Source organism: Adelges cooleyi, unplaced genomic scaffold (genome assembly GCF_023614345.1).
Source record: "Adelges cooleyi isolate 19-005CV unplaced genomic scaffold, UGA_ACOO_1.1 ACOO_flye_CR_arks_rails_tigmint_CR_PRNA_23, whole genome shotgun sequence".
Classification (NCBI taxonomy): domain Eukaryota; kingdom Metazoa; phylum Arthropoda; class Insecta; order Hemiptera; family Adelgidae; genus Adelges; species Adelges cooleyi.
The window spans coordinates 9,134,186-9,160,534 of NW_026095893.1; the positions used below are offsets into that span (position 1 = coordinate 9,134,186).

Consider the following 26,349-nt stretch of genomic DNA (forward strand, 5'->3'; position numbering starts at 1 on the left):
AAAAAAAAACACCAGAGAAACACGATGCGTTCTTAGGCGTATAAGACTTTTGATTTTTAAAGTATTCGGGTCGTTATGTAAAAGTACTTGTGTTTAACCAAAAATCTAGTTCTTGACATAAGGTTTCCCCTTATAAACAAAACCATTCTACTCTCCGCGTGTCTAGCACTTCCATATGGGATCCTTGTGTTTTACATAAGCACACCAGCTACTGTATGTAGACAGTGTACGCGCTTATATTCTATATTAAAGTGATACTCATTCCAGAAACTAATAAGATAGTCGCCCGGTATAATATTTATTATTATTTGTCTTCATGCTTAATAGTAGACCTAAACTATAGCAATAACTTTTGGAATTTATATCAATCATATTTCTTACCAACTCTTGATGTCAAAAACCAATAAAAACAATGAACCGACATTCTTAAAATGCATACTGAATAATTAGTTTTAATATAGTATTTGTATACAATAATATATTATACTTAGATTATATTAGACATTAGTTAAAAAAAAAAAACTAAAAATATTTTTCTACGTGAGAATGAATAGTCATGTCGGAGTTCAATCACTACCATCCATTCAACTTGTTTTTTAAGTTCCGGCTCTATAGCTGTAATCCCACATAATTATTTTTTAATTCCAAACTCCGAAGCATCTAACAATACCAAAATTTCGTCTAACACAGAAACATTATTTTTTAAATTGTCCGTTGTGAGAAATAACTATTAAAAAAAGAAAGGTGTGACAATATAAAACTATATTGTATAATAACTATAGACTTTGTAAACGTTAGTAAATTATCTTTAGCCGACTGATCATGCCTACAATACCAATAAGTTTTGTATTTTATAGGTTTTATGGAGAAAATGTAAACAATAACAAAAGGCGACTTCTTGCTTACAGTATTCCAGTATTATCAACAGATCCATACGTTCAGATTATTTTTTTATGATTTACCGCAGATTTTATATTATTAAAAAATCTATTATAATACGTTCAACGGTTTTAATGATAGTCTGAGCTTGCACTGTGTTTGTTTGAAACCTTGTTGTCCTCAGTTCAGCGTTATATATTTTTTATATTTTAATGCAGATCATTGCACAATATTATGTGTATAATTCGGATTTGATCAAAACAAACAATAGAACTACTACTTTATGGTTACTTCTGGAGAACTTTGAAAGTAACCCTTCGTTTAAAACACGTCTAGTTTTTTTATTTTGAAAAACGACCCAGTAATTTTCAACTGTTATTATAAATTGTGGTCGTCGACTACCGCAGTCCGTAGTATACACGTGGCTTCTTTGCCATGACGCATTTTCGTTAATTTCATGTTGCTATTGTCAGGTATCGAGAAATGCCAACACTTAACATAAAAGTGGAAACTGGCAAATTAAACGACCGTGATTACTGATTACAAAGCGAGGCGAAACGAATCAATCCGGGGTGCCGGATTTCAGTGCACATTCGCCAGAAACTGAGTATAACAAATTAACACAATAAATCCGGCGGTGCTATGTGCGAGGGTAGGTAGGTGTATGTAGAACACATCAAGGCATGTCCACAATCGCATTAATCGCGCTAAAAATCACAACGAAATAATCATTATTGCCTGCAACTAATTGGCAAAATAACATTAAAACCGGAACTACAAATGCGATGCGCTTCATTTGCGTAAACCATGTTAATAATGAAGGCTTTGACAACAATGATCAGTGAAATCACAGGGGAATACTCGACTAACGGGTAAATATCATAATAAAATAATACTCTCAGTAATTAACAAATAATAATAATATTCATAATTTTTTTTTAAATCACAAACTTGTATATTAATTTAACGCCCGCTCAGCCAAGTTGCGGACCGTGAGGTTAACCTACTCGTATAATATATTAATGCTGACCACTCATTACCTATCGTGTATCTTGTGGTTGATTTCTTTACACTGTTTTATGTGAGCACTCCGTACTCGCTACTGTACTATTAATATATTGTATTGCTAGGTGAGTGACGAAAATTAAAAATATATCCAACGTACGTCGAAACTAGAAACTGCAGCAATAGCAGAGTGACAGCAACACGGCGGCGGCGGTACATAAAGGGTTGTGTTATCATCATATATAATGTACACGTGTTTCGTTTGTTCTGCTGTTTCTATAGCAAGAGTTGCTTTAAACGTAATGTTCAAGCCTGATGGCGCTTGGTAGTACAAAGAAATCAAGTTTTTATGATGAAATAATCATATCAAATTTTGTCAAAAGATGTGGTCTACAGTGCAGTTTCAACAGTTGTTCGAACATCAGTTATTTCTAATCCTTACTAATACATTTGTAGTGACATATCCAATCGAATTATAATTCTGTATTTTTTTTTTAAGTTAAACAACGAGTGTGAAAAATGTAAAAGTTAAACATTTTTTTTCTTCAAATTAACTGTTCAACTATTCCAAAGGTCTGGACGACTAAAAGAGCGCTATCATATCAGTACAATAGACGTGCATTGTCCTAATTTCCAATATGATTTCGACGAATCCGCGAACAGAAATAGCGTAATAATAGTATTACAATAGCAGACACTTCAAGGACGACTATGTTTTTTCATGTTATTATTATTTAATTTCGTCGGAACATTACGAGCCGCCTATAAATTATAGGCTATAATGTTCTCAGACGGCGTCACGCGTTAACGTCCGAAGCGCAATTTTCCACCGTCGTCGTCGATGTGGCGCTCACGGCACCATAATACGGTTTCGGACGGTTGAGCCTTGTGAGTCTACAGATGTATAACCAACTATATTGTTGTATATCCGCGTATATTTCTCCAGGTGTTTACAATGCAGAATAAATAATTATTTAGTCAAGAAAAAGTTATTGGATTTCACAGCAAATCGGCAGTTTGTGGCGGCGCCATCCTTGGTCGACCACCGGTGCGCGTTGTAAACACCTTTTCGTTTTTTCGTGTATCTAAATATAAACTACAAATTAACAGAGAAGTAAAACACAACGCACACAACTAAAGTACTATAATTTTCAAGCTATGAAGGACATTACGAGGATACATAACTCTAGTCCCTAGGAGTTGGAACAAATAATTCTACGGAATTTATACATACTATTTATATTGTACAGCATAGATGACGGTGTGTATAAGCCGGTTCCACGACCGTCTGAGCAAGTTTTTTTTTGTTTCTAATTACATAAAAAGATAAAACTCGCTTTATTTCCTCAAACATTAACAATGTTTTCAATGATACAGTCTGAAAACTACTATAGATCTATGCAAGTGCCGATAGCGGCTACTGCGGTCTAAAAATTGACCAACGTCTGGTTAAACGCGGTATATTAACCCATAATCAAATTTGGAAAAACCACACGTTTAATTAATGTGACTTACAAATGAGATTTCTGAACGGTTTATAGGCGCACAGCAATAAGATTAAGGCGTCAAAATTGATTTTTGTTAGTTTCGTACGCATACCGTGTAAGTACACCAATACAGTTCTAATACATTAATTTAAGTGTTACACTACTAAAAGACGGATCAGGCACATATACCGACCGACATACGGCAGCATGGGATAAAAAAAATATGAGACGGGACAGATGGCCGACACAACACAAGTACGGTATACGGCACGTGCTATACGGCTAGGATGTCGGTTTTCATTGAACTATATAATACATTGAGTGTACTGTATAGTTTGGATATAATACCGAACATATTGTGCGTATTATTCTAATACGACGTTTAAGTAGTATTTAATTTATATTATACAACCAAAATGAATCCGGTGACAATCGACGGCTTTCAGAAACGGTAAACGCCTTCGGATAGTAAAATAGGAAACAGATAATTCGGAGGTACGGCGTATGTTCTCTTTATTACAATAAACACCTAACGAGTGTTTATACGTACATAAAAAAACCAATTGCAGCTGCCCAATCGAAACTCGTTCAACAAATAAAAACTAATAAACCATAGAGCAAAATATGTCAACCACGATAGGCATGGATCGATGTCATCACTGCAGTATTAGGTATATAAAGTGCTGTGCAAAACGTATAAGACGTACTCTAGGTCTTAAGGCAACCGCTTTTTGCCACTTCTTCGCGACAATAGTTCCTTTGCTTTACCATTATTATTGGGTCGGTCTCCCTTAATTTATGCTGCCTTCATTATCCCTCTTTTCTTACAAGGCTTGCCATAAAATTTACACTTAAGATGAACACGTTAAAAATCAAATTTTGAAATCAAGGTTAATATATTCCAGAGGATACATATTATTACATTTGGATTTAGCCGAACCTATTTAAATATAAACCGAAGTCGATTTTTGGAGCATGTGGCTCCTTTTTCGGAATAATATTACGTGTTTAGTGTAGTGTTCATGAGTATCGGTCGGGGGAAGGGGGGTCACGACTGACGATTTATACATTTTGCGCCACTCGAATGTATGATCAGGCACAGACTAAGATATGTTGTTGTACACTATGCGGTACGCGCCTGTATCACATATCCTGGACACTCGAAAAAAACATATACACACAATAAACCCTTAATAATATTCACATCACGAATTATCTCGGCCCCTCCCCCTTCAATAAAATATCGTTCGATACAAGTGTTATTCCCCCAAACTCTATTTTTACGAATCTCGGTACGATCGTTACGGGTTATTGTTCTTTTGGCACTGGGGTTGTGCACCAAAACAGCAGCTATATCCTATTATAAATCCCCCTTGATAGGTGCGTGCACGTCACCTGGGTACAGTACCGATTTTTGATGCCATGTGTTAGAGTAGGACACCACAAACGCAGCGATCGGTGATGAATAGCGAGGAGTGTTTGGCATACACACACAAACATATGGCGAGGTCGATTAGATTTCCATTTAATAACGGTATATTAACGTCTAACTTACATCAAGCTAGTACAATTATTTCATACAAAATATAATTTTGTTTTATCTGTTAATCTAATTTCCACCGAGGGACAAATTTAATCGTTCGGGTTGGTCTACCGGATGCAGACCCTACCCGATCGTAAAAACTAGGATTTTGGCGGAAATGTCGTTATACAATACATACATAATATACTTTAATTGCACTACACTTATTCTGAAAGCGCGGTACGCATACCGAACGTGTGCCAAACAAAACTGTGGAACGTGACCAATCGCCGGGCATTGACAACATCGGCAACGGTATATAACTGTCGATTTCCATCACACCCATGTAGTCTCTCGCATTATTATATTGTCATCAAAAGCGCAAATCAATTCGGAAGTAATAACAATAAAATACCGAGCGTACACAATGGTTTGTGCAAACTCATTTTGAGCCGCGGCAGCCCGTCCGAATGCATACACATTCACAGCTTTTATTCGAATGGACCCGAGTCCCCTTGTGCCATCCGTAAATATAGGAAAGATGGTGAGTTCAATAAAAAAAATATTGTTACTAGAAACATCAGCTATAATAAATATCAGTCGTGTCACGTATGAGTTGATTAGTTAAATAATAAACATATTGTCATAGTTTCATAGTAAACGCATTTTTAAAGATCATGTAAGCTATAGCTGATTCGTAACGCGAAAATAAGACGTATACTTATTTTAATTTTTGTAATTAAACAAAAAAAAATATATATTTATATATATATAATGTACACATGTAGATAAAGTATAAACAAATGACATGTTTTTGACGCGTTTTTATGTTAGTACTTTTTTTGTCGTTGAAAAAGCAAGTTAAATTTAGGCACATTCCACCCTAGAATGATATATAAAAACGTTTTGATTTACTACTTCTCTGGAAAGAAGCCCAGATTGTATTATTTTCGGTTGTCATGTCCCGCAGGGTCATTGATAAATTTATTCAATGTTCGTGTATTTACTATACTATGAACGAGAATCCACGGCGGGTTAGTAGTTGTGAGCTCTTATGAGGTTTTTGCGTATTGCGGATGAAATGCAGGTGTTGCTGATACGCGGTCGTTCCCTGTTGGTCTTAAATACGACGACTGTATTGTTAATAGTGTGATAATATAACGATACCATTTTATTTTTATTGTCAATGGGTTTTCTATTTGTGAATGTCGTTACACGATACGTGTCCGAGAAACACCACACGTGGCGACCGGAAAGGAAAACTGCGTACTTTTTCTTTTGGGGTACGCCTATAAATCGTCAATCGACTTGGGTCATATAGTACTTCCTACAAACCATTACAATTGACTATCGTCATAACAGGCTTGAAAAGCGGTTAATATCACACATTATACATGTCATTAGACAAACGACAGTGTTATCTTTGTATCTTACATTCATTTAAAAAAATACTGCAGGGACTTGAGCGGAGTCAAAGTGCTAAGTGTCATAGAATCAAGAATCAATACCCCAACCCCATGGTTATTAATTTATTGTATTAACTTGAGCGTCCAACAACTAAATTACCAGTGTGTACCATGACATAATGAATTTAATTAAGTTTAAATTATAATTCAACAACAGGTTTAATATTTTTAAATTTGACACTTGAGTTTCTAGAAAAGCACAACAATTAATTTAGTTTTCTGTAAACAAATATATGTAAGAAATAAATAACAAGACAGTACATGTAATTTGTAATTTTATTTAAAAAAAATCATTTATTTCGACAAAACTCATATTGTATCAATCATAATGTCGCACGTTCTTGGTAACACTGTTCTTGATTATATTATGAGACTATGATGTTTAGAACTCTCGTTGGAAAATAATACTGAATCGTCGAAATTCAATACATACATACACTGTCGTTTCTGAGAAATGAAACCGCCAATGAGCCGGAATCCAAGATGTCTATCTCGAGCACTCCGTGTGACCGCCGTCACGATGCGAACAAAAAAATATGAATACAACATATACAACATACACATATACAACAATAACAGCAACACAATTATTCTATTTTCCATAACATACATTTTTATAACAGGTCATAGGTAAAATTTAATTTGTTTCTATAATTTAGCACAAGACGTTAAAATTATAATACAATATACCATAGACGGGTTTTATTTTATTTAATACATAATATATCGATGGTGTTTTGTAAAAAGAGCGTATAACACATAAAAATTGAATTCAAATTGTTCAGGGGGAACAAAATTGTGTTTTTAAAAAAAGATGCCGCTGAAAACTCTCGGACGTACCTTCATATTATAATAGACATGCTGATAATATGATAAAACTTATCATTATAATTGTTGAACATGTGTAAATTATATTTAGTATTATTTAACTAATTTTTCGATATTTTGTGGTATACGGCCTTTTTACAAAACACCATTGATATTATATTGACTGTAACATACTGTACGTCTGTCTTGTAACGTTTTCGCGTTAGATGCCAAATGTTTTCCAAAAAAATTCTAAAACGGCGTTGGGCTTATTGTACGGCCTGACACTTTCAAGCGACTCCGGGGAAATTTGGAACCGTCGATCCAAAGACGACCGCGTGAATAATGTAAAACCATCGCGTGTCAGTTGTACGGCGTGGAATCGATATGCACACGTTACGAGATACACAGTGTTGCAGAGTCGAAATGACAGTCAATTATTGTATTTGTTTTGTCGTCTTTAAAATCCCATACATCCAGACAATATCATCGAAATCTTTTCCCATACGAACGGCGCTCGCGGTTGTGTTAAGTGGTGTTTTTAGTTTTTCAAAAAAAAAAAATCAGATACGTCCGGGACGCATGCACACGTCTTATACACACAAATAGCTGTCAGGAAGAGCAACGCTAGATCCGAGCTCGTACAAACATTGCACGTGTACCGAGTACGAGGAATCATCTTTTGATGGTTATTCACCTGTGGAAGTAGTCCGCGTTTCCCCTAACAGGTGTGCGACTGCACCACGGGACTCTACATGGAGCTAAGCCACGGCGTTTGCCCGCGGCGGCCTATATGAGGAATTGACGCCTACGCGAGTCAAAGAAACGCACAACACAATGCCGGTCGTTTGCGGCGGCCGGGTTAGAAATTCTCAAGGTAAGTAGAGCTCGTCGTTGACCAGGCCAGACCTACCTGGATAGCAAGCAACCCGTGAAGGAACGTATTATGTGTGTGCGCGCACGGCATTCTCTATAAATACTGTACACATATAAAATATATAGGCACGATAATATATTGTTATGACCAAAGCGCATATGAAACTAAAGAAACCAGTTTCCGGACGAGTATTGTACAACGGATTCCCAAAACGACTACGGCGCCGGGGCTTCGGAACACAGACGTTACCTGAGCACAGTACGCAAAGAGGACCTTTATCACACCTTCGGCCAAACGCGGATGACAAATTTGAAATTCAACCCCCCCAAACAAAAATGCAACTATTATGAGACGTATTTTGCATTTAGCATCGGCGATTTTTTTTTATTTCTAAGTAAAAAGCAATACCTAATATTTGTCAACCGACGTTATCACTCCCCGTAATATTGTTGAATTATAGGTATTATTATTATGTTTCATTGTAAAACGCAAACATTTTTTTTTTAAATAATTAGAACGATAATTTTAGAAACAGATGCGAGACTATAGGGTAGCGCTTCATTCGAGTTTTAATCAAACGATGAACCTATATCGTAAATTATTGTCAAAAATAAACATGTTTGTCCCATCCCCATTCCCCGAATTAGGGTCCTAGTTCTTTTTTTTTCCGCTATTTATACATTTCTACCAGCCCTTTGTCTTTCTACATTTTTTGGCCCGTTTTTTGAAGGACTCGTGAGTAACATTAGTTGGGGGACTTCGGCATTGCCTCTCGTACAACTGACAACCGTTTTTATATCTTCATTCTTGATTGAGCCCATAATACAACCCGCCTCCAAACGCCCCATTAAAGTATGTATACAATAAACTCATCGTTTTTTTTATGTTGTTATGTTCCGATTTTCTGTATAAACATTCAATCGCACGACGAAGTGTTTACTTTAGTTCAATTAATTTATATACGTTGCGCTCTCGTGATAATCTTACGGTACCGTATTATAAAATAATGGTTATTAGTAAATATAACGCGTATAGCCACTTCAAAAAAAAAAAAAAAAACATTAAATATTCATCGTGAAGTATACAGTTAAGATTAAAACAAACAAGATGTACAGTTAAAATTTCAGGTTAAATTAACAGATTTTGTAGTAACTACATTAATAATAAAAACGACTGTGTATTTTAACAAATAACAATTTGTACGATGACAAGTGTGTTTGAAATAATACACCAGCACTAGGTAAACGTTATGAGTGGGCATTGAAGGGAAAATATGTTATTAAATTTCTTGAAATAAAAAACGTCACGTTGACATAGTGTCTTGTACCGTATAAACTAGACTGAACGCGTCAAACGCTTATTTTCAGAGATTAAACTATGTATAATATTAGTATTTAAAAACTAAACAAAAAAAAAAAAAACAGTATGGACTAAGAAGACCTATTTTAACACGTCTCGAAGAGTAAACGAAATCCAGTGAACATTAAAATCGTAAATAAACGTAGCGTTTTTGCTGAAACCGCCAAACACGCGTTGTATAATACGTCGCACTATTAAGGTCTCCTAGAACTGCAACAAGTTCGTGGAACTAACCAAATGTCTGCTAATAGAGTTATATAATGATGATTTTACACAAATTCGTGTTTACATTGTTCACTCTCGATTGTCATTTTTCACGAATCATCCGAAAAGTTTAAAAATGAATCCGACCTAACTTTGCTCATCTCGTGTTTACACTGTTAATTAAAAAAAAATTGTCCAAATTTATCATCTATAATGAACTGTATAAATGTGACTTAACATAACTGCACGTTTTCACTACAGGCGATGTTGTGATTTACGCGGAACATTGATTATCTTTTTTATTCTCTGATAAACCGCACCGGTCGCTTATACTTACATTATACATAATATTATATGCTATAAATGTACATAGTATGTTTAGTGATTTTAACGAGCGCACATACTTTTGCGGGTTATACTGTTTTTGTAAAGGCGGATAGTATGCAAGGTATACACTAACTATTCTCCTGCACAATGGGGAGTGGAAGTTAATTTCTATAGTATTTTTACTAGCACGTCGTGCATATACCGAAGTGTTACATTATGCTGTATTATTTATGTGTGTAAAATTAAATTCGTTTCACAATTCTGTGTCGGGGCTTGCTCGCGACAGGAAGATGCTATCCGGGTGTACTGTTACAGCTGTGCGTTTTGTCTAGGGATCATCTCGAAAACGGAAGCGGTGACTCCTCTCAGACCCCGAGCTCGCGTGGTTAAAGACGTCGAGAGCCCAACGCGTAGTAGTGGTACCTACATGATGTATTTTACAGTGTATACAGGCGCGTACAAGGGGGTGGTGGAGTGCACTCGAAAATAAAACGTATCGAGAAGAAAGCGTTTACCGGAAACGACCGCGAGGATACTCGACTGAAAATCATACATACATATAAACCGCATGTTAAGTATACTACGGAAATAGTTAGGTATTACTTATGCCGGTCAGATCGACATCAATCGAAATCTGGGTTAGACCGTGCATTCGCATGCGATGTGATGGATACATTTGCAAACTTTGACTTATTATTTACATATAAATAGCTGATGTATAGTATTAATACAATATTATTTTAATGCGGCGTTAAAAAAACGCGCGTAACGACGCAAAGGACGTAAGGCTATTCGTTTTTATGCGTTTGTCTTAAGAGAATAAGAGTATTCGCATTGAGGAACATTAGGGTTGACGATGCACGGATATTTTAGTACATAATTAAATAATAGCAGCTATTAAGAGACGGCGATTGGAAAAATTAACCAACCGTTTGTTTCGCGTGTAGTGAATTCCGGTTTTAGAAACCCCTGACGCGACCTGAGAGCTATATTATTTTATTATAGCCTTCGTATCCTCTGTACACCGAAGCACAACAGTATATTATGTAGGTACACCGAGACAAGCACGAGCCATGAGAATACAATTTTTTTTTTAATGTTAGTGTGTGGCCCAACATTAATAGCACATGTTTTTCTTTTAGTATAATATTCTTTATTTTATGTTGAGTACTTATATATAGGTAGGTACACCATAATATTTTAGAATACTAATAAAGTTGCCTAAAAAAATTCTTCATCGTCTAAAATGCAAGGTTGAAAATAAATTATAAAAGCGTTACCTAATTGGTATAAAAATGTTGATTTTAATCTTATTTATTATAATGGTTTTAAGCACCATGATTATCAACTGTTACAGTTGTTTAACTATTTCAATAAATTGCGTTAACATTATCAAATATTTATTACTATAGTTACTGTCATCAGCTGAACTTGATCACAGTTCAAGTAAAAAATTCCCGGCCGTTAACGTTCTCTTAGTTTTATTATTTTATTTATTTTAAATTAACGCCAAATTAGAGTTGATAGTGTTTATTTCTAAAAGTTACAAGAAAAAATAATAAAAATTATTTACAATACCAAGAATACATATAACAAAAATAATAGTAACAAATTGCAATTAAAGGCTATCAAATACATTATATTAAACTATTTAAAATAAATACGAAGGACACAAAATTAAATGTATTTAAATATTCTATATAAATTTATCAGATATTTTATGGATACCTAGGTACTTAATATAGGATGTTTACAACAGGTAGACTATAAGACTATAAAAGAAAAAATCCAATTTGAATGTATTACCTTGTGTAAATTTAGTCATAGTTCGTGTGGTGCGTTTTAATACGAAATGTTGGTAATGAGCGGTAATTATATTGGGTTACATTGAAAGGAATATGCTTGAGATGTGGGGAAGAAGAAATAATACCATTAACTAATATATAAAAGAATGATCTGCAATTTTAGAAAAAGTTTTCAATCCTTGCTACAAGTATGTGATTGTTTGCACAGTGCGCACCCATATTACGTTAAACGGCGGGTAATCGCTCGAGATTAAGTAGGTACTTTTATTGGCTTAAGTATTTTTTAATACGATGGGAGAGTTAAAAACGAGACATTTGAAACTTAAAGGTTACCGCTGCTAGTATTTTATTTCAAACGGACGAATCGGTTTTTTATAACAACATAGATATATATTATATATACACATATATAGTATCATTCGATACTACATATTGTAAGGTCGTATAAAGCCGGCGCTTGTTGCTACACTGAGCACGTCATAGTAATCGACTTTAGCTCGCCGCACTATTTGTTTTGCAGTCCACGAGATTTGTTTAAAGAAAAATAAACGAAAATAATTTTTTTTCTTTTGGGGAACGACCTGAATTTTAAGCAGTAGGCACATTATACCATTTTTTAAAACGATAATAATATTTTGTTGTCCATAATAAATTTTAATAAATCATAATCAAACGAGTTCATCGAAACGCCGCATAACCGTTAAAGCGGAAAGCACGTCCAATCTTTGAACTCGACCGGTCCGTTTTGTCTGTCAGTTGCGACCTATTAATAATAATTATTAGTTATTATTATTGCTTTTGGGCACTACTAAACATATAACTGTCGTCCTCGTTATCTAGCATTTTAGTGTAATAACTTGTAAGGTATCTCAAAGGCGCCGCCAGACCAATAGCCGTTCGCCGGACTCATCGTTATCGGCAATTTTCGCAACGGGCTTTTATTAATTACCACCTATATTGGTTTATCTCGAGTAACCTTTAATAACTGTATTTCTCACAAAATAGAGTTAGAAAATTATATTATATAACACACCATAATTGTTACACAATGGTCGTTTGAAGTAGTAAAGATCGTCGGAAATATGTAGTAAACCGGTCATTATTTCCATTATTAATATTTTTATTACTTAAAAAAAAAACGCTAATACCAGGATAGTCTGTAGGCTTTGCTTTTTCCCCCTTTTTTAATTTTACGATATTGTTTTCTCCGAAACGACATACCACGTCGGGATCTACTAGTCGTTGAACGAACCATACTATACATTATACACACATCGCATTGTTTGCTCGCAGTAAAATAATAAGTTACTGCTATGGATTATAACAAGACGAACTATTTAAAAAGAAAACCTGTCGTGGCCGGAGTTAATGTATTCCTACATCGTATATTTTTATAGACAATTAAATGTATTACATATTTTTAAACACAAAAAAACGAGGGATTATAGCTCGTTTCTACGCGTTTCTCCAATTTGACAGTACTAAAAAAATATATATTGCTTGGCTGGCTAACTTGCAGTGTGAATAATTCGAATTTCTACTACTTAAGTTATCCATTTACTGCATGCCGGGTTGCCAATTTGTGTGGTACGCAAAGAGACTTGAACGACTTTATCCGGCGTTAATCCACGTATAATGTATAATGATATTAGTAAAGTAATATAATTTTAAATATTTTATGATGACCACAACCAGTGTTTGCAAATGTCGTTTTATTGATTATGATAATTATTATAAAATATAAATAATAATGTAAAAACGAATTTGGACGAGTTTTGTATAAACAAAAACGACTGTTTCGTACGTTATACCGGTCAGGTAAAACATGCATATATAATAATCATAATATATATATATATATAATGCATTTCAATTACCAGTGTACACACTACTCTAGGAGAATTGAATGCGGTCATCCTTGACGGTTTGGCAACGTCGTGATGAGAGAGAATAATACACCAGAGAGTGCATACAAGAACCGACGTCAGCGGTACCTCTCTGTATAGTATAATAAAACAGACTTAACGGCCGGGTCTCGAATATCATGAAAGAGCGACTGAGATATGAATAATACGGATTTTTTTCGCGGTAAAATTTTAATTCCACTCGACGGCGGTTATTTTAATGTTTTCTTTGACCGTGGAATGTTTACGATTAAGAGCCCACCAAACCGAATATTTAAGTGTGGTGTGCTGTAAGACTAGAGAAGAACCTGTCTGGTGGCGGCGCTAACCGCTCCGGTCACCCCCGCACACGGTAATAACGATATTTTAACGGCTTCGCGGGCGACCGGTCGACGGGTGGCGTGGGCATACAAAAACTATAGCTCAAAAAGAGGAGGAAGAAACGACGGTTAAACTGTGGTTCTTAACAATTCTAAACGCGCAATAAGTGTATAGTGGTTAAAAAAGACAATTATACAATACAATTTTTGTTTAATTTTTTACACGATTACAGTCGCATCAGTTAAATTACACACCATCATGATTATACAACCAATTCGGTATTATAGTGACTTTATTTAGTGGCTTCCGTCGATCATCCCAGGCATGCCTAATATCGTGCGTGATAGCCGTGTGAGCAAGAAAAAATAATATTATAAATTCTTTTAAGTAAATTTATAGTAATGATGATGTTCGCGGCCTCAGCGCCGAGGTCAGTGTTAATGAATGAACGCTATTTTATACGAGTAAACCTATATATATATATATATATTTGTTTTATAACAATATATATTTTTTTGTTACTATATATCCCTATATTGTTTGTACTGCGGGTGCGGGTTACTAATGAACCGTGGAACGCTCGACGGCTCTCTAAACGGAACACAGATGTCGATTTTTAATGTCGTGTTTCGGTTTTAAATTCAATATTTATTCAGCCGGCCGAGGCGCGAAATAAAGTTTTTTTATGTTATTATTTCATTCTTAAGACAATCTAGTTGCACTATTTATTCCCTAACACCTTATTAACGCCGATTCTTAACGACAACGTTAGCTCATCATCTGGAAGAACCTGAGGTCATTTATATTTTAAACACAACATATTACAAACTCAGACTATAACTGCACATGCATATTTACAACATATTGTAGTAACAGCAACTATGATACGGAACAATTTTTTGTTTGATTAATTTCCGGTTGTCGTGGTTACCTAACGTAGTGGAAACAAATAAAAAGCCATTTTGTTGCAATCCACGATGAACGTGCTCAACGATGGTGTTTTTCAAGCTTTATAAAAAAAGTAGATACTATATTAACAAAATGTCCCCTTGGTTTTTATTTTATTGCGGCGTATAACTGCGGTGCATAGGCTTTTATATACTTTAGATCGCATACTAATCGCTTTAAACCTAGCTTGGTTAAAAGGAACCCAACTGCCATACTTTATTTTCGAATTTTAAACGAACCACTTTACAAATACGTTAAATGTTTTTAATACTATCGTTTTGGTTAACCGTTATTGTATAAGGTTTCTCGTTTAGCCCATACTGAATTCGACTAAAATTTTCGCTTCAATTTGCATACGGTGGCCGGTCTTTTTTATTTTTGGAATCAAATAACAATAGTTACACTGTTAAACGTACTATATGAGTATCTTTTACTAATTCCCCCGTTGTTAACACAAAACACGTTGTACACCGCATGTCTACAAAGACATGTATACTGGTGTTGGTGCTCGCAAAGGTTTCCACAAACGGACGTCTCTATAACCATATATTTATATATATTCACCATATTATGTATACGGTATTGTTTACGCAGAGCGCTAACAGGGGAAACACGACATTGTTTTACCGGAGAATTGGTTTTGAAACCCAATCATTTTTTTTTTACCAACGGCCCTCGCTGTACTTGCGTATGCGATATGTACATGTACATTCACACGTCGATTATTACAATATATTAAAATATACTAAAACTCACCCGGGTGCGGTTCGCCTATGGTTTCCCAGCATCGTTCGGGTATGGCTTCTACTGACGATCACGTGGAAACGACGGTTCTATTAATTTATATATATATATATATGTACATGTAATCATGCGGAGCAGTCAGGAGAGGAAATGACGATCGCTGCCCACACACAAACACTCACGAACTTATCAAGTCTATATGATTATTATTATTATTACAACTGTGTACTTTGGGTACCTACGCCGGGGCATAAAATGTAAATAAGTACCGCAGTCCTTCGAGATGATTTTTTTAACCGACGGTCGACGTCGACAACGAGTACTGACGGAAGAAGCGATTAGTTTTGGAACGTATTAGGTATATGTTGTCTACACGACATGGCTTACTCGTAAGTATCTCCTCCGGGTTAACGGACGATAAAGGAAAAACAGTTGAAACCTTTAAAACAGCGGCGGCGACCACTAATGACGGAGAATATTTTTATAATGGTTTTTAGATTAAATATGTTTAGACGGTCGTGGTAGCTTGAAATTCCCAAACCGTCCGAGATACCGATCTGGTTTTACTTGTAATACAAGCACATTCAAATTAAAATTACCGTCGTTTTTTTTTCTCGTTACATAGAGGAGGTAAGTGCTTTTATCGATATTATATGTTTATTTAGTTTATTGCGTACGGTGACAATCTAGTAAATAATTTGCTTTTAGTTTTAGAGACAAAAATGCCGAATATGCGTTACGTTCCGAAGGTTTAAGTTTTCCAGACGGCTGTCAGCCCATCCAGTTTGCTATCTTCTGCCTGACAGATGGAAAATATGGTTTTAAAGACCCGCCGCTGCTGTTGCTGCAATGATAGACCCTTTTTTCTACGACGAAAACGACCGAACGTTTAACATAACCACGCGTTTATTTATTTCGGCTACAGACACTTAAGCAGTTTAAAGTTTAAGAATCATACCCCTTTCTATGTATACATTAACGCATACTTCAGCTATGAACAATGCGCGCCTGGTCTGTGTGTAATGAGCTTTTATATTTGAGGCGAACAACAGTTAAAACGTGACCTTTACGACCAACAGGCAATTCTGACCCATTTATTTTTTGTTGGAGACTTTCACTCAAACATCGGTTTGCAAATCAAAGAACAATAGTACAACGCCGCGTGTACAGACCAAACTATTTTAAAAGTGCCATCATAACAATATGGATGACCCTAACGGCCAATATAACAATACTTACCTAGGTATAATATACCTATTGCATATTATGTTCTTGTGAAATAGTAAATATATACACGTCGGTCGTCAACCTTACGATCCTTTCTCCGAGTATAGTATTCAATAAAACAAAATACCGGAAGCGTTGAGATACAGGATAATTCATTAAGGATAAGGCACTAATTTTCTATTCAAATAATTACAATTTTGTAGTTTTTCTTTTTAAAAACATTTTTGTTTTATTTATTTTATAATATTAACAAATTACTTAAGATTAACTTCCTTTTTTAGTATTTTCCAGAGCTCTATCCACTTTTGAAACTTAAATGGAAACGTGTATATTTAATTAACTTTATAAATAAAGAATAATTTGCTGAACATTTGACTGCTCGATAACCAGTTTTGGATAACTACTTTTAAAATTATTTACGTTTAAAATTTAGGACGGGAGGAAGGGTGGAGTGTAGAGCTCTTTTTATCTGAGCGCATTACTCAACTGCACTCTACCTCCTGTCCTATTTTTTTTAATTTAGTAGCTAAAACTATTTATTCAAAACTAGTTCCCGACCAGTCAAAATTTACAGCAAATTATTCTTAATATAAAAATGTAATCATGCATATGTAGTATGTACTATACTATTTAAGTCTCAAAAGTTGATAAAGCTCTAAAAAATATTAAGTAAGATACAAAATTGAATATTTTCTTTTATTGTAAAATAACATAAGCTACTTCGCTTCCGAAAAGAAAAACTTCAAAATTGCAATTGTTTTAAGTGAAAATGAGCGTATTATCCATAATGAATCAAGTTGTAAATTACTAGTTTGGGTAGATTTTAAAAATAAGAAAACAAAAAAGCAGTCGCCAACAAGTTTAATGACAATTATTACAGTCAAGAAGTCCTTTTGCAATCAACAGTCGATCGAATGTTTATATACCAATTTATTACATAATATAATTATTTTCATTTTATAAATTGTGCACTACCTAAGAAGCAAACAGAAAACTTAATTAAAAGTAATTTTACATGTCGTAATGCGACAATATGTTTTTTTTAATGTGACGTTTCGATACTATCGCCTACGCCACGCGAGACCCTGCACGGTCAGCGGTACATATAAAAATTAGATAATATACTATACGGTATGCAATCCGAGCGTGTATTTAATTAACGCAGATGTGTCTTTTACTCCTCAGTCTGGATAGGCGGAAAAGGGGGCGGGAGACGGTAATTTATCGGTTTACTATTAGACACGCGCGTTATGTCTAACGAAATGGTGTTGTAAGTCGAATGCGGATAACCGGGTTTATATTATCTTCCATAGTAGCCATACTCATTTGGAACTAGTTGTATGAACAAACGTTATTCTAAAAATCATAATACTATCTCGCATCATCGCCTTGCACGACAATGTCGCTGTATGCAACTATGATTGCTCTAAAGTTATTACAATTATCTACATTCGTTAGTAATCAGTGTTTTCCGAGATAAGTACATCAATGCTTACAACGGCGGTCTCAAACAAACTAAATTAAAGTACTGGACGTTTCGTTTTTTTTACTATACTATAATAAACTCAATATTAAATATTAAAAACACGAAACCCACACTACCCTGCGGTCGTCGTTTGCTCCTATGACAATCCTGTTACAGATTCGCTTAATTATCAATTCAGCTTGTATCGTCCATCCGTTGGTTTTGTCCGTTAAAGCGTAGCACCGAAGGGTGTAATGCACCCTGTACGCTAAGATCCGGTTTTTTTTTTAACAGTCGACCCCGTTTTATAGTCGAACGGTCCTGCTGTTTTTTAATATTCGACACCAGCTGCACGCTGTCGGTTGCCGCTCATAAACCTGTAGTTCTGCAGTTATAGTACAATAAAAAATAATATGATATACATACATACGACTATGAAAAGTACTGTGAGTGTTTGTTTGAAAAAAAAAAGAGTTGGATATCGTTTAACCGTCGTCAGGTCTTAAAATTGCACGGCGCAGTGCGAAAACAGAAACTATACTCGCCGTGACCGGTCTCGCGTCGATTAATTTATAATTTGTATTCTCTCTAGTACTAATTGATTGTCATTATCATTGTAATCATGTTAATACATTTATGTACTGTGCGTGTCTTTATATACTTACTATTATTATTATTGTTATTGCAGTTTTAAATGTGTTATTCTCGAAGTGCGAGCAAATGGCACATGCAATAAGCCATATAAATAATGGTTTACTATTTTGTAATGATTATCTATAGAACAAAAATTAAGCGAAATCACAGCGCCCGTGAATAATCAGAAAAACTGTCAATGTTACGTTATGGTCATACTTAACGGTGCCATGGTGCCTTACAAATTAGGATTTACCGCATTTTCTCGCGATTTTTCACAAAAGGATTAATAACTCGGTGTAAAAATATCAATAACAAAAAGTAAAAAAGTTGAATAATGCCACGTGACCATTGACCATTGATCATAATTATAATATCACTTATATTTAACGATTTAACATTTGAATCCAATTTTTGGTAACAACTATTAGAGACAAAATATAGAGAATGTTTATTTTCTACGGTTTGGACTCCAATGAAACAAAGAAAAAACGCGTTGGCTCTTAATAACAATAATTATAACGACTTCACGCCATCGGCGTGAGAGCGTCTACTCTATTATGTTGTAGATCCCATGTAATGTGTACCATATGGGGCGCAATAACTAGTCACATGCCTCGTCGAAACCCCTAAGGGTAAAAACCGTAAGTCGCGCATCATAAAAAAAACGTTCCCGCAGGAAACAGTAACTATTTTCATTAACGATTACATAATAAAGTAATAAGCAAGTATACTTGAATAGTTGAATCACATCTATAGGTGCGATTTCCGTGATACGTTTTTTACATACTTCCTACCATTTCGGGCAAATATCAGTTTAAAGCAAAAACTATTTAAGTATATATTTGTAAATGTAAAAGCGTTAAAATTACAATTAACGATACTAGGTAGGTGATAATTTACGTTTAAATTTTCTATAAGGATGCAGGGAAGGGTAGGGCTAAGTTTACATTTTGAAAATACCTGAAATGATCTGGCCACAGACAGAGACAGAGACAGAGACAGTATAATATAGTACTAATTATTACTTATTAGAGATTATATATGACAAATTAAAAAAATATATACATTTTATACCTAAAGCAAAAAGCGATGAGCTAATACTCAAAAAATGGGTCAAGTATAGATACTCACGGACAGTTACGGTTTTGGGGTCGACCCGGGCGACCAAGTCTCCGAGGGCTTGCACCCGGCACTTGAGATTGGTCGATCTAGTGGCCACGTCCAACAACTGGCCACGGAGGTCTCGGAACACTTCGTCGGCCAGCGTGGCCACAGACGCCATTTGTCTGAGGGTGTTGGCCAGTGCAAAGTTGGTTACGGCGTCCAACTCACGATCGTCCACTGTCGGCGCTCCGTTGTCGTCGTGAAGCTTGACCCGGCTCAGACGAACGGGCTCGACGATGCGTTGAACAAACGGCATGATAAAAACCAATAAAAAGACCAGCGAAAACAAAGAAAAAATAAAATTAATAAAAACTAAATTTTAAAAAAAAAAAACACAGAAAACCGGTAACGAACGGGATATCACTTTGGCGGAGGCGGCACCGCGATAAAACCACCAGCGCTGGACATCACGGCGACGACAACAACAACAGTTATCAGATCAGATGTTATCGCAAAACACAACACACGACCAAAAGCGTATTTTTAAAGAAAGAAAAAAATTAAGAAAATATTATACATATACAAATAGCTAACACCGCACAAACGTGAGCACACACGGTACGGCACGACGTATTCGGCAGCCGGCCGGTTACACACTGGCGGACGGCGGTGGTGAATTGTCGGCATGGTCGCCGCCGCCGGTGTTTTTCAAAAGGAAACCGGCCGTTCAACGGACTAGCAGGTTGACCAACCTTTGGCCATCGACAGCGGTATGCCAAACCACAACATCAGCTCTCATCATTATTATTGTATAGGTAGGTAGGTACAAGTAACAACTACCTGAATATACGGTAGGTACGGGGTACCTATTGTAGAAGTATGAATGCCCCGACTTGTTCACCGCACACGGTTTAATACGTCCGAGCTACATTGTTAGCCTAGCGAAATCCCCTAAAACTGACTAATTTTAAGCCCTAAGGTTAATACTAGATCAATAGAGCGACTAAAATAAATACCTAAATATTAGATAAAAACGCATAAGGAAATAACAAATTTTTGGAAAAAAATGGATTGAAAAATTGATATTACAAAAAAAAATATGTCAGTTGAGTAACTATTTTAATTGCTTTACCTATACATAAAACACTTGATTCAATATAATACAATTATCTGTTCATAATATTAACGGTTGTCTTAAAGTATTTTGAAACAGTAAAGGTACAGTACGTAAAAATTGTTTTGTACTGAAATAGTCCTACTATTCAACTAAACTCTTACTTTTTGTTAGCAAATCCACTTATATAGTTATAGCCATTTCTTTGTTTCCATTAACTGGAAAAATCAAAGAACTAGATGTTGTAGCTTTATTAAAGTAGAGGATACTCAAAAATAGCCACTTAAAAATTATTATTAATAGTTACATCCGTTTTCATAATGCACCCTTTGATGTCACCACTTAATCTAATAAAAAACATAAAATGTTTTATAGAAAATAATTGAATCATACGTTAGATTCGGAAAATGTCAATACAAATTAACGTATTCACTTGTTACTGAAAAAGTACAAACAATAATGTGGAAAAAGACCACTTTTATTTGTAGGTATTCAATTTTCCTAAATGTTATAATACCTATTCATTTTTTAAAAATAATATATTTATAATATAGAAACCATTTTTAACTTTGTCCATAGTGTAATACTATTTACACTATTTAATTTTTAATATATTTGTTTTAAATTGATAATTGCAATAATTAAATTATCTAACCATACGTTTCTTTAATTAATATAAAAGTAACATTTTATTTTACATAATATAATATATTTAATAAATATATAAAATGACTACTTTAAATTCGTTAATAAATTTAACGTATATTTAATCACATTAAAACTTTGTAAAATATTATAATTGTTTTCATTTTGAAAAAAAATTGTACATCATGTACATTGGATGCCTATTATAGAGAGTTCAAGGCTTAAATTTCTACACTCACGTTTATTCTGTATATCAGTATAGATATGTTAGTTAATTTTAAGTAGTTAAACCTGAATAGGTACGTAGTAATAACAAAAATATATCATGTGATTTAGACAAAATGTAAAACTAATTTATTATAATTTGTATGCAATAAGGAAGATTACAAAATTACACAATATATTGCTTTTATAATGAAATCTTTTATTTACTCTAAGATACAACACATACTACTTTTTAAGACGTTTGATATAAGACATTTTTTTTTGTTGAAAATTTACCTTTTAGCTAAACTAGTTTTATATTTGTATTAGGATAGTATTGAGTAAAAATTGGTAGTTACTTTTTATTCGACCATCATAGTACATTAATAACGATTTTCTAAAAAATATGCTCCTCGCTTTCTTAATACAACGTTCCAAAATTGAGATAGAAAATATTTTCTTAGCTTTTTGAAAAGACAGAAATTTAGATTCTGTAAGTTGAAGTGTTTTTTTAAATAATTTAAAAATTATGAAATTAATAAAATATTTTTGAAAGGTTAATCTTTTATTATTTTATTTTTCAAATTCTTATTATTGTAACTCTTATATACAACTATAACTAACGTTTGTCATTTACTTTAAATTGAAAAAGATGCGATTAAATTTACAATAAAAACAAAATTTGTTGAAAAATGTTTGTAGAAGCGGTTATAATAATATGAAGTAGTATTTTGATAAATTTAACTTTTTTAGAAAATATAGCGTTGAATCCTGTCTAGAAAAAGAGAGTGTGCAAAAGACAATTGTTTTTTACTCTACGGTTTTGGTCAGAAGAACTAACAGTTAGTTCTTCATATATAAGATTTCATCAGCAAATAGCCAAAACTTAAACAAATGAATGCCACCATTGAATATAATGATGATGAAAGTGATGAAAAAAATTAAGAACAAGATACATCAACATCAACAAAATGTATTGGTAAAAAGGCTTGTCAAAATTGTATAGCTTGTTGTTATAAAATATTATATAAGTATAAATTACATTCTTCTGCTTATAGTTAAGTATACCTTATGCATAAATTTGTTTTAACTTTGTTGTGTACACAAGTAAGACGCGAAACAACTTTTTCTAAATTAAAATATATATTAAATCGCCTTAGAAACTGTTTATCTTGGTCAAAACTTGAAACATTTCTATTAATGTCCGTAGAGAAAGATATTCTCATGTCTTTGGATAATAACTGTATTATCGATAAAGTCAAAAAATATTAAAATGTATAAAGTAAGTAATGTTTGCATTATAGTTGTGTAAATCGAATTTTTTTTTTACTCAGTAATGTTAAGAAGAATTTTTTATGAGATTCTTGGGCCTTTGAAGAAATTATTTTCTGAGAAACCAATAAAGTTAGATAACTTACTAAAAAAAATATTTAGTACCTATCTATTTATTTAATTTTTTTTACTCCCCCCTCCCCCGAAAAAAACCTTGAATAGTCCCCCATAATATTTGTAAAATGTTTACATACCGGTAAAAATTAGACTTACCATTAAATAAAATTGTCTTGCCCCCAAACGTTTGGCTCCATACATGCTTATAGGGCCGGTATAAATACTAAAACTTGGTGGGCCGGTACCCTCCCTATCCGGCGCTGAACTAACATCTATGTAAACGTCGTTTGGGTTTGAATGTTAATCTGACAATATTTCTTGATAACATAAGTTAGTTATAATTACCTTTAATTAAAATATTTAAATATACCTTAACCACAAAAAAAATACACTAGCGTACATTTTGGCCAAAATGTTACCATCAGAGCTCACAACAGACCGGGACTGGTTACGGACAAACGTCTCATTATATACCTTAAATATAGCGTCATCTTACCAGAAATGAACACATGCTTTTATGAATTTTAAATAAAATGTTTTGTAATGGACTCAAGTCCCAGTTTAACAAATTGTTCATATTTTTTAACAATTCTATTGCCTCCCTAATATTAAGTTCTTTAGAGTTATTTACATTTCATTTCTTTATTATATATAACCACAAAAACTTGCTTAAGTTTTTCCTAAAATAAATAATACATTTAAAAATGTGATATGAGTGTTATCGATTTGCATTTGCAAGAAAATAAACAACACGTAGTCTGAATATTCATTATGAAGTTTAATGTAGATTTGCTTAAAATACAAGACAATAATTAATAATATTAATTTAGTCAATATATTTTTGTATAATTTATAATCATATAATAATAATAATAGTATTAATAATTGTATAATATAATAAATATTAAAAGAAAAAACGTAACAGTACAATACTATTATAATTATCAACAATATAATGTCGAAGGAGAAACAATATAAATATGTTATCATAATTATTATAATAATAATATTATGCTAAACGCTTATGTAATTATTATCTTTACGACTAAAGTTCGTACCATCACTAACTAGATCATTATAATATTGTTTTGTGTACTTAGATGATAAACGGTGTTGTACACAAGCACCGCGACCGATTTTATAGTTTACCATCCGCCTGTCCATAAACTATGACGAAGGTACCCATTATTGAAAGCTCGAATCCCTCAAAGAAACCGTTCGCCGTTCTTGTGTATAACACTGCTTATCTGTAAGCTTTATAGTCAATTGCATGATTTATTTCTAATTCTTCTAAGTAGGCTGATAAAAAAAAGAGTTTTGAAACTAATGAGAGTGAAAGGGTCGTCTAAAAAACGGGTTTTTTCTTACTTAAACGTAAAAAAATGCCGTTTTATATCACTAAATTTGCTCTGGTTAACACCAAGTACATCAATACGATCAAGCCGTATTTTACTATCAATATGATTAATGAACAATATCGACGAACGTGTGCCTTTTTAATACAGATACACGCCATCATTCGACTATAATTAATGTAATAATATAATATAGTAAAACAAAATATTAACAATAGTAAATAATTCCAAAGTTGGATATTTTTATTTTTGTCAAACACATTTTTTGCTTTTGGTAAGCTTAATAGTACTTTATAGTTTTATTGTTATTATCATAATATCCTAGATAGAAAATCTGAAATACATTTTTCTATCAAATATCTTATTAAGTAAAAGTGGTAAGTCATTTTAAACGTTTGAAAAATATTAGCTCCTAGTATTTTTTTTATGGAATACTGTATGCCATATAGATTGAAACTAAATACAACTATTATAATTATATATAACAAAAGATTTAATTAAAATTGAAGTTAGCATGCATTTTAGAAAAATGCATTTAAATGCGAGTGACTCGACTGCGTAATAGGTCATAGTACTAGTAATTATGCAATATATGATAAATTGGATAATTCAAATAATGTATTTAAATAAATATTATCTTAATAATACACAGTATTAAACAGGTTTGGTGATTGGTTTTGTTTTTCAAGTCAACACGTTTACGTTGATTTCGCAAATTATGAAAAATTGTATATTATTTGTTTTTAATGGCAGTAGATGTTTTATATTTAATTTTTACTTATAGATTTATACTATTAATTAAAACTTAAAAAGTTTTTAGAACTTTTAAGAAAGACTTAAGACGTATTTTTTTATATATAGTGTGTTATTATTTTTAAATATCTTTTAATGCTGTATTTGTAGTCTACTTTAAAAGTCTGAAGCGTTATAATAAAATATTATGTTATATAATCAGTTCAAATGCCGAACATAATAACTTAAGTATATAGTTATTATCATGATATTTGCATAAAAGAAAGTTTAAAAGAGATATTTTATGATATAGAATTAAACTACTTTATTTTAAGCTGATTAATTAATGTTCTCAAAAATATTTACAAGCTGGACAATTCAAACGTGTTATAACAATTAGAGTTGTTAAAAATAAGTATTACGATTCAAAAAATAAAATTTAAATTCTTTCCAAATAAATTCTTCCAATATTATTGATATCATTTTTCGTCGTCAATAAAGAAATGTGAGAAAGAGCATTTGTGAACAAATGAACATAATATATGCGGCTAACTAAAATAAAGCTGACTTTAATATTTCCATTTATACTTAAAACAATTTAACACAAAGAGCCACGAACGAATTTTCAGTTTTTTGGCCGCTAACAAAATATATGATAGCTAAGTATTTATGTCAGTATCAGTAAAGACTGATCTGGTGAGTTAGGGAGATAATATACATTATATTATACTAAATACTTCATTGGGTCGATACAAAATTATAATACTAATAATATACGTCGGTTAGTTATATAATGTGTCCATTAATTTATTGGAGAATAATT

At 33.3% G+C, this 26,349-nt stretch overlaps 1 protein-coding gene across 1 annotated transcript in view; it reads right to left on the reverse strand.

Moving 5' to 3' along the window:
• Nucleotides 1–20,746, reverse strand: part of LOC126835635 (uncharacterized) — a 42,768-nt gene extending 22,022 nt beyond the window's left edge. The window contains exon 1 of the mRNA XM_050568339.1: nucleotides 20,115–20,746. Coding sequence (XP_050424296.1) covers nucleotides 20,115–20,403 — 289 coding nt within the window. The 5' untranslated portion in view covers nucleotides 20,404–20,746. The remainder of the gene's footprint in view (nucleotides 1–20,114) is intronic.
• Nucleotides 20,747–26,349: the final 5,603 nt, after the last annotated feature.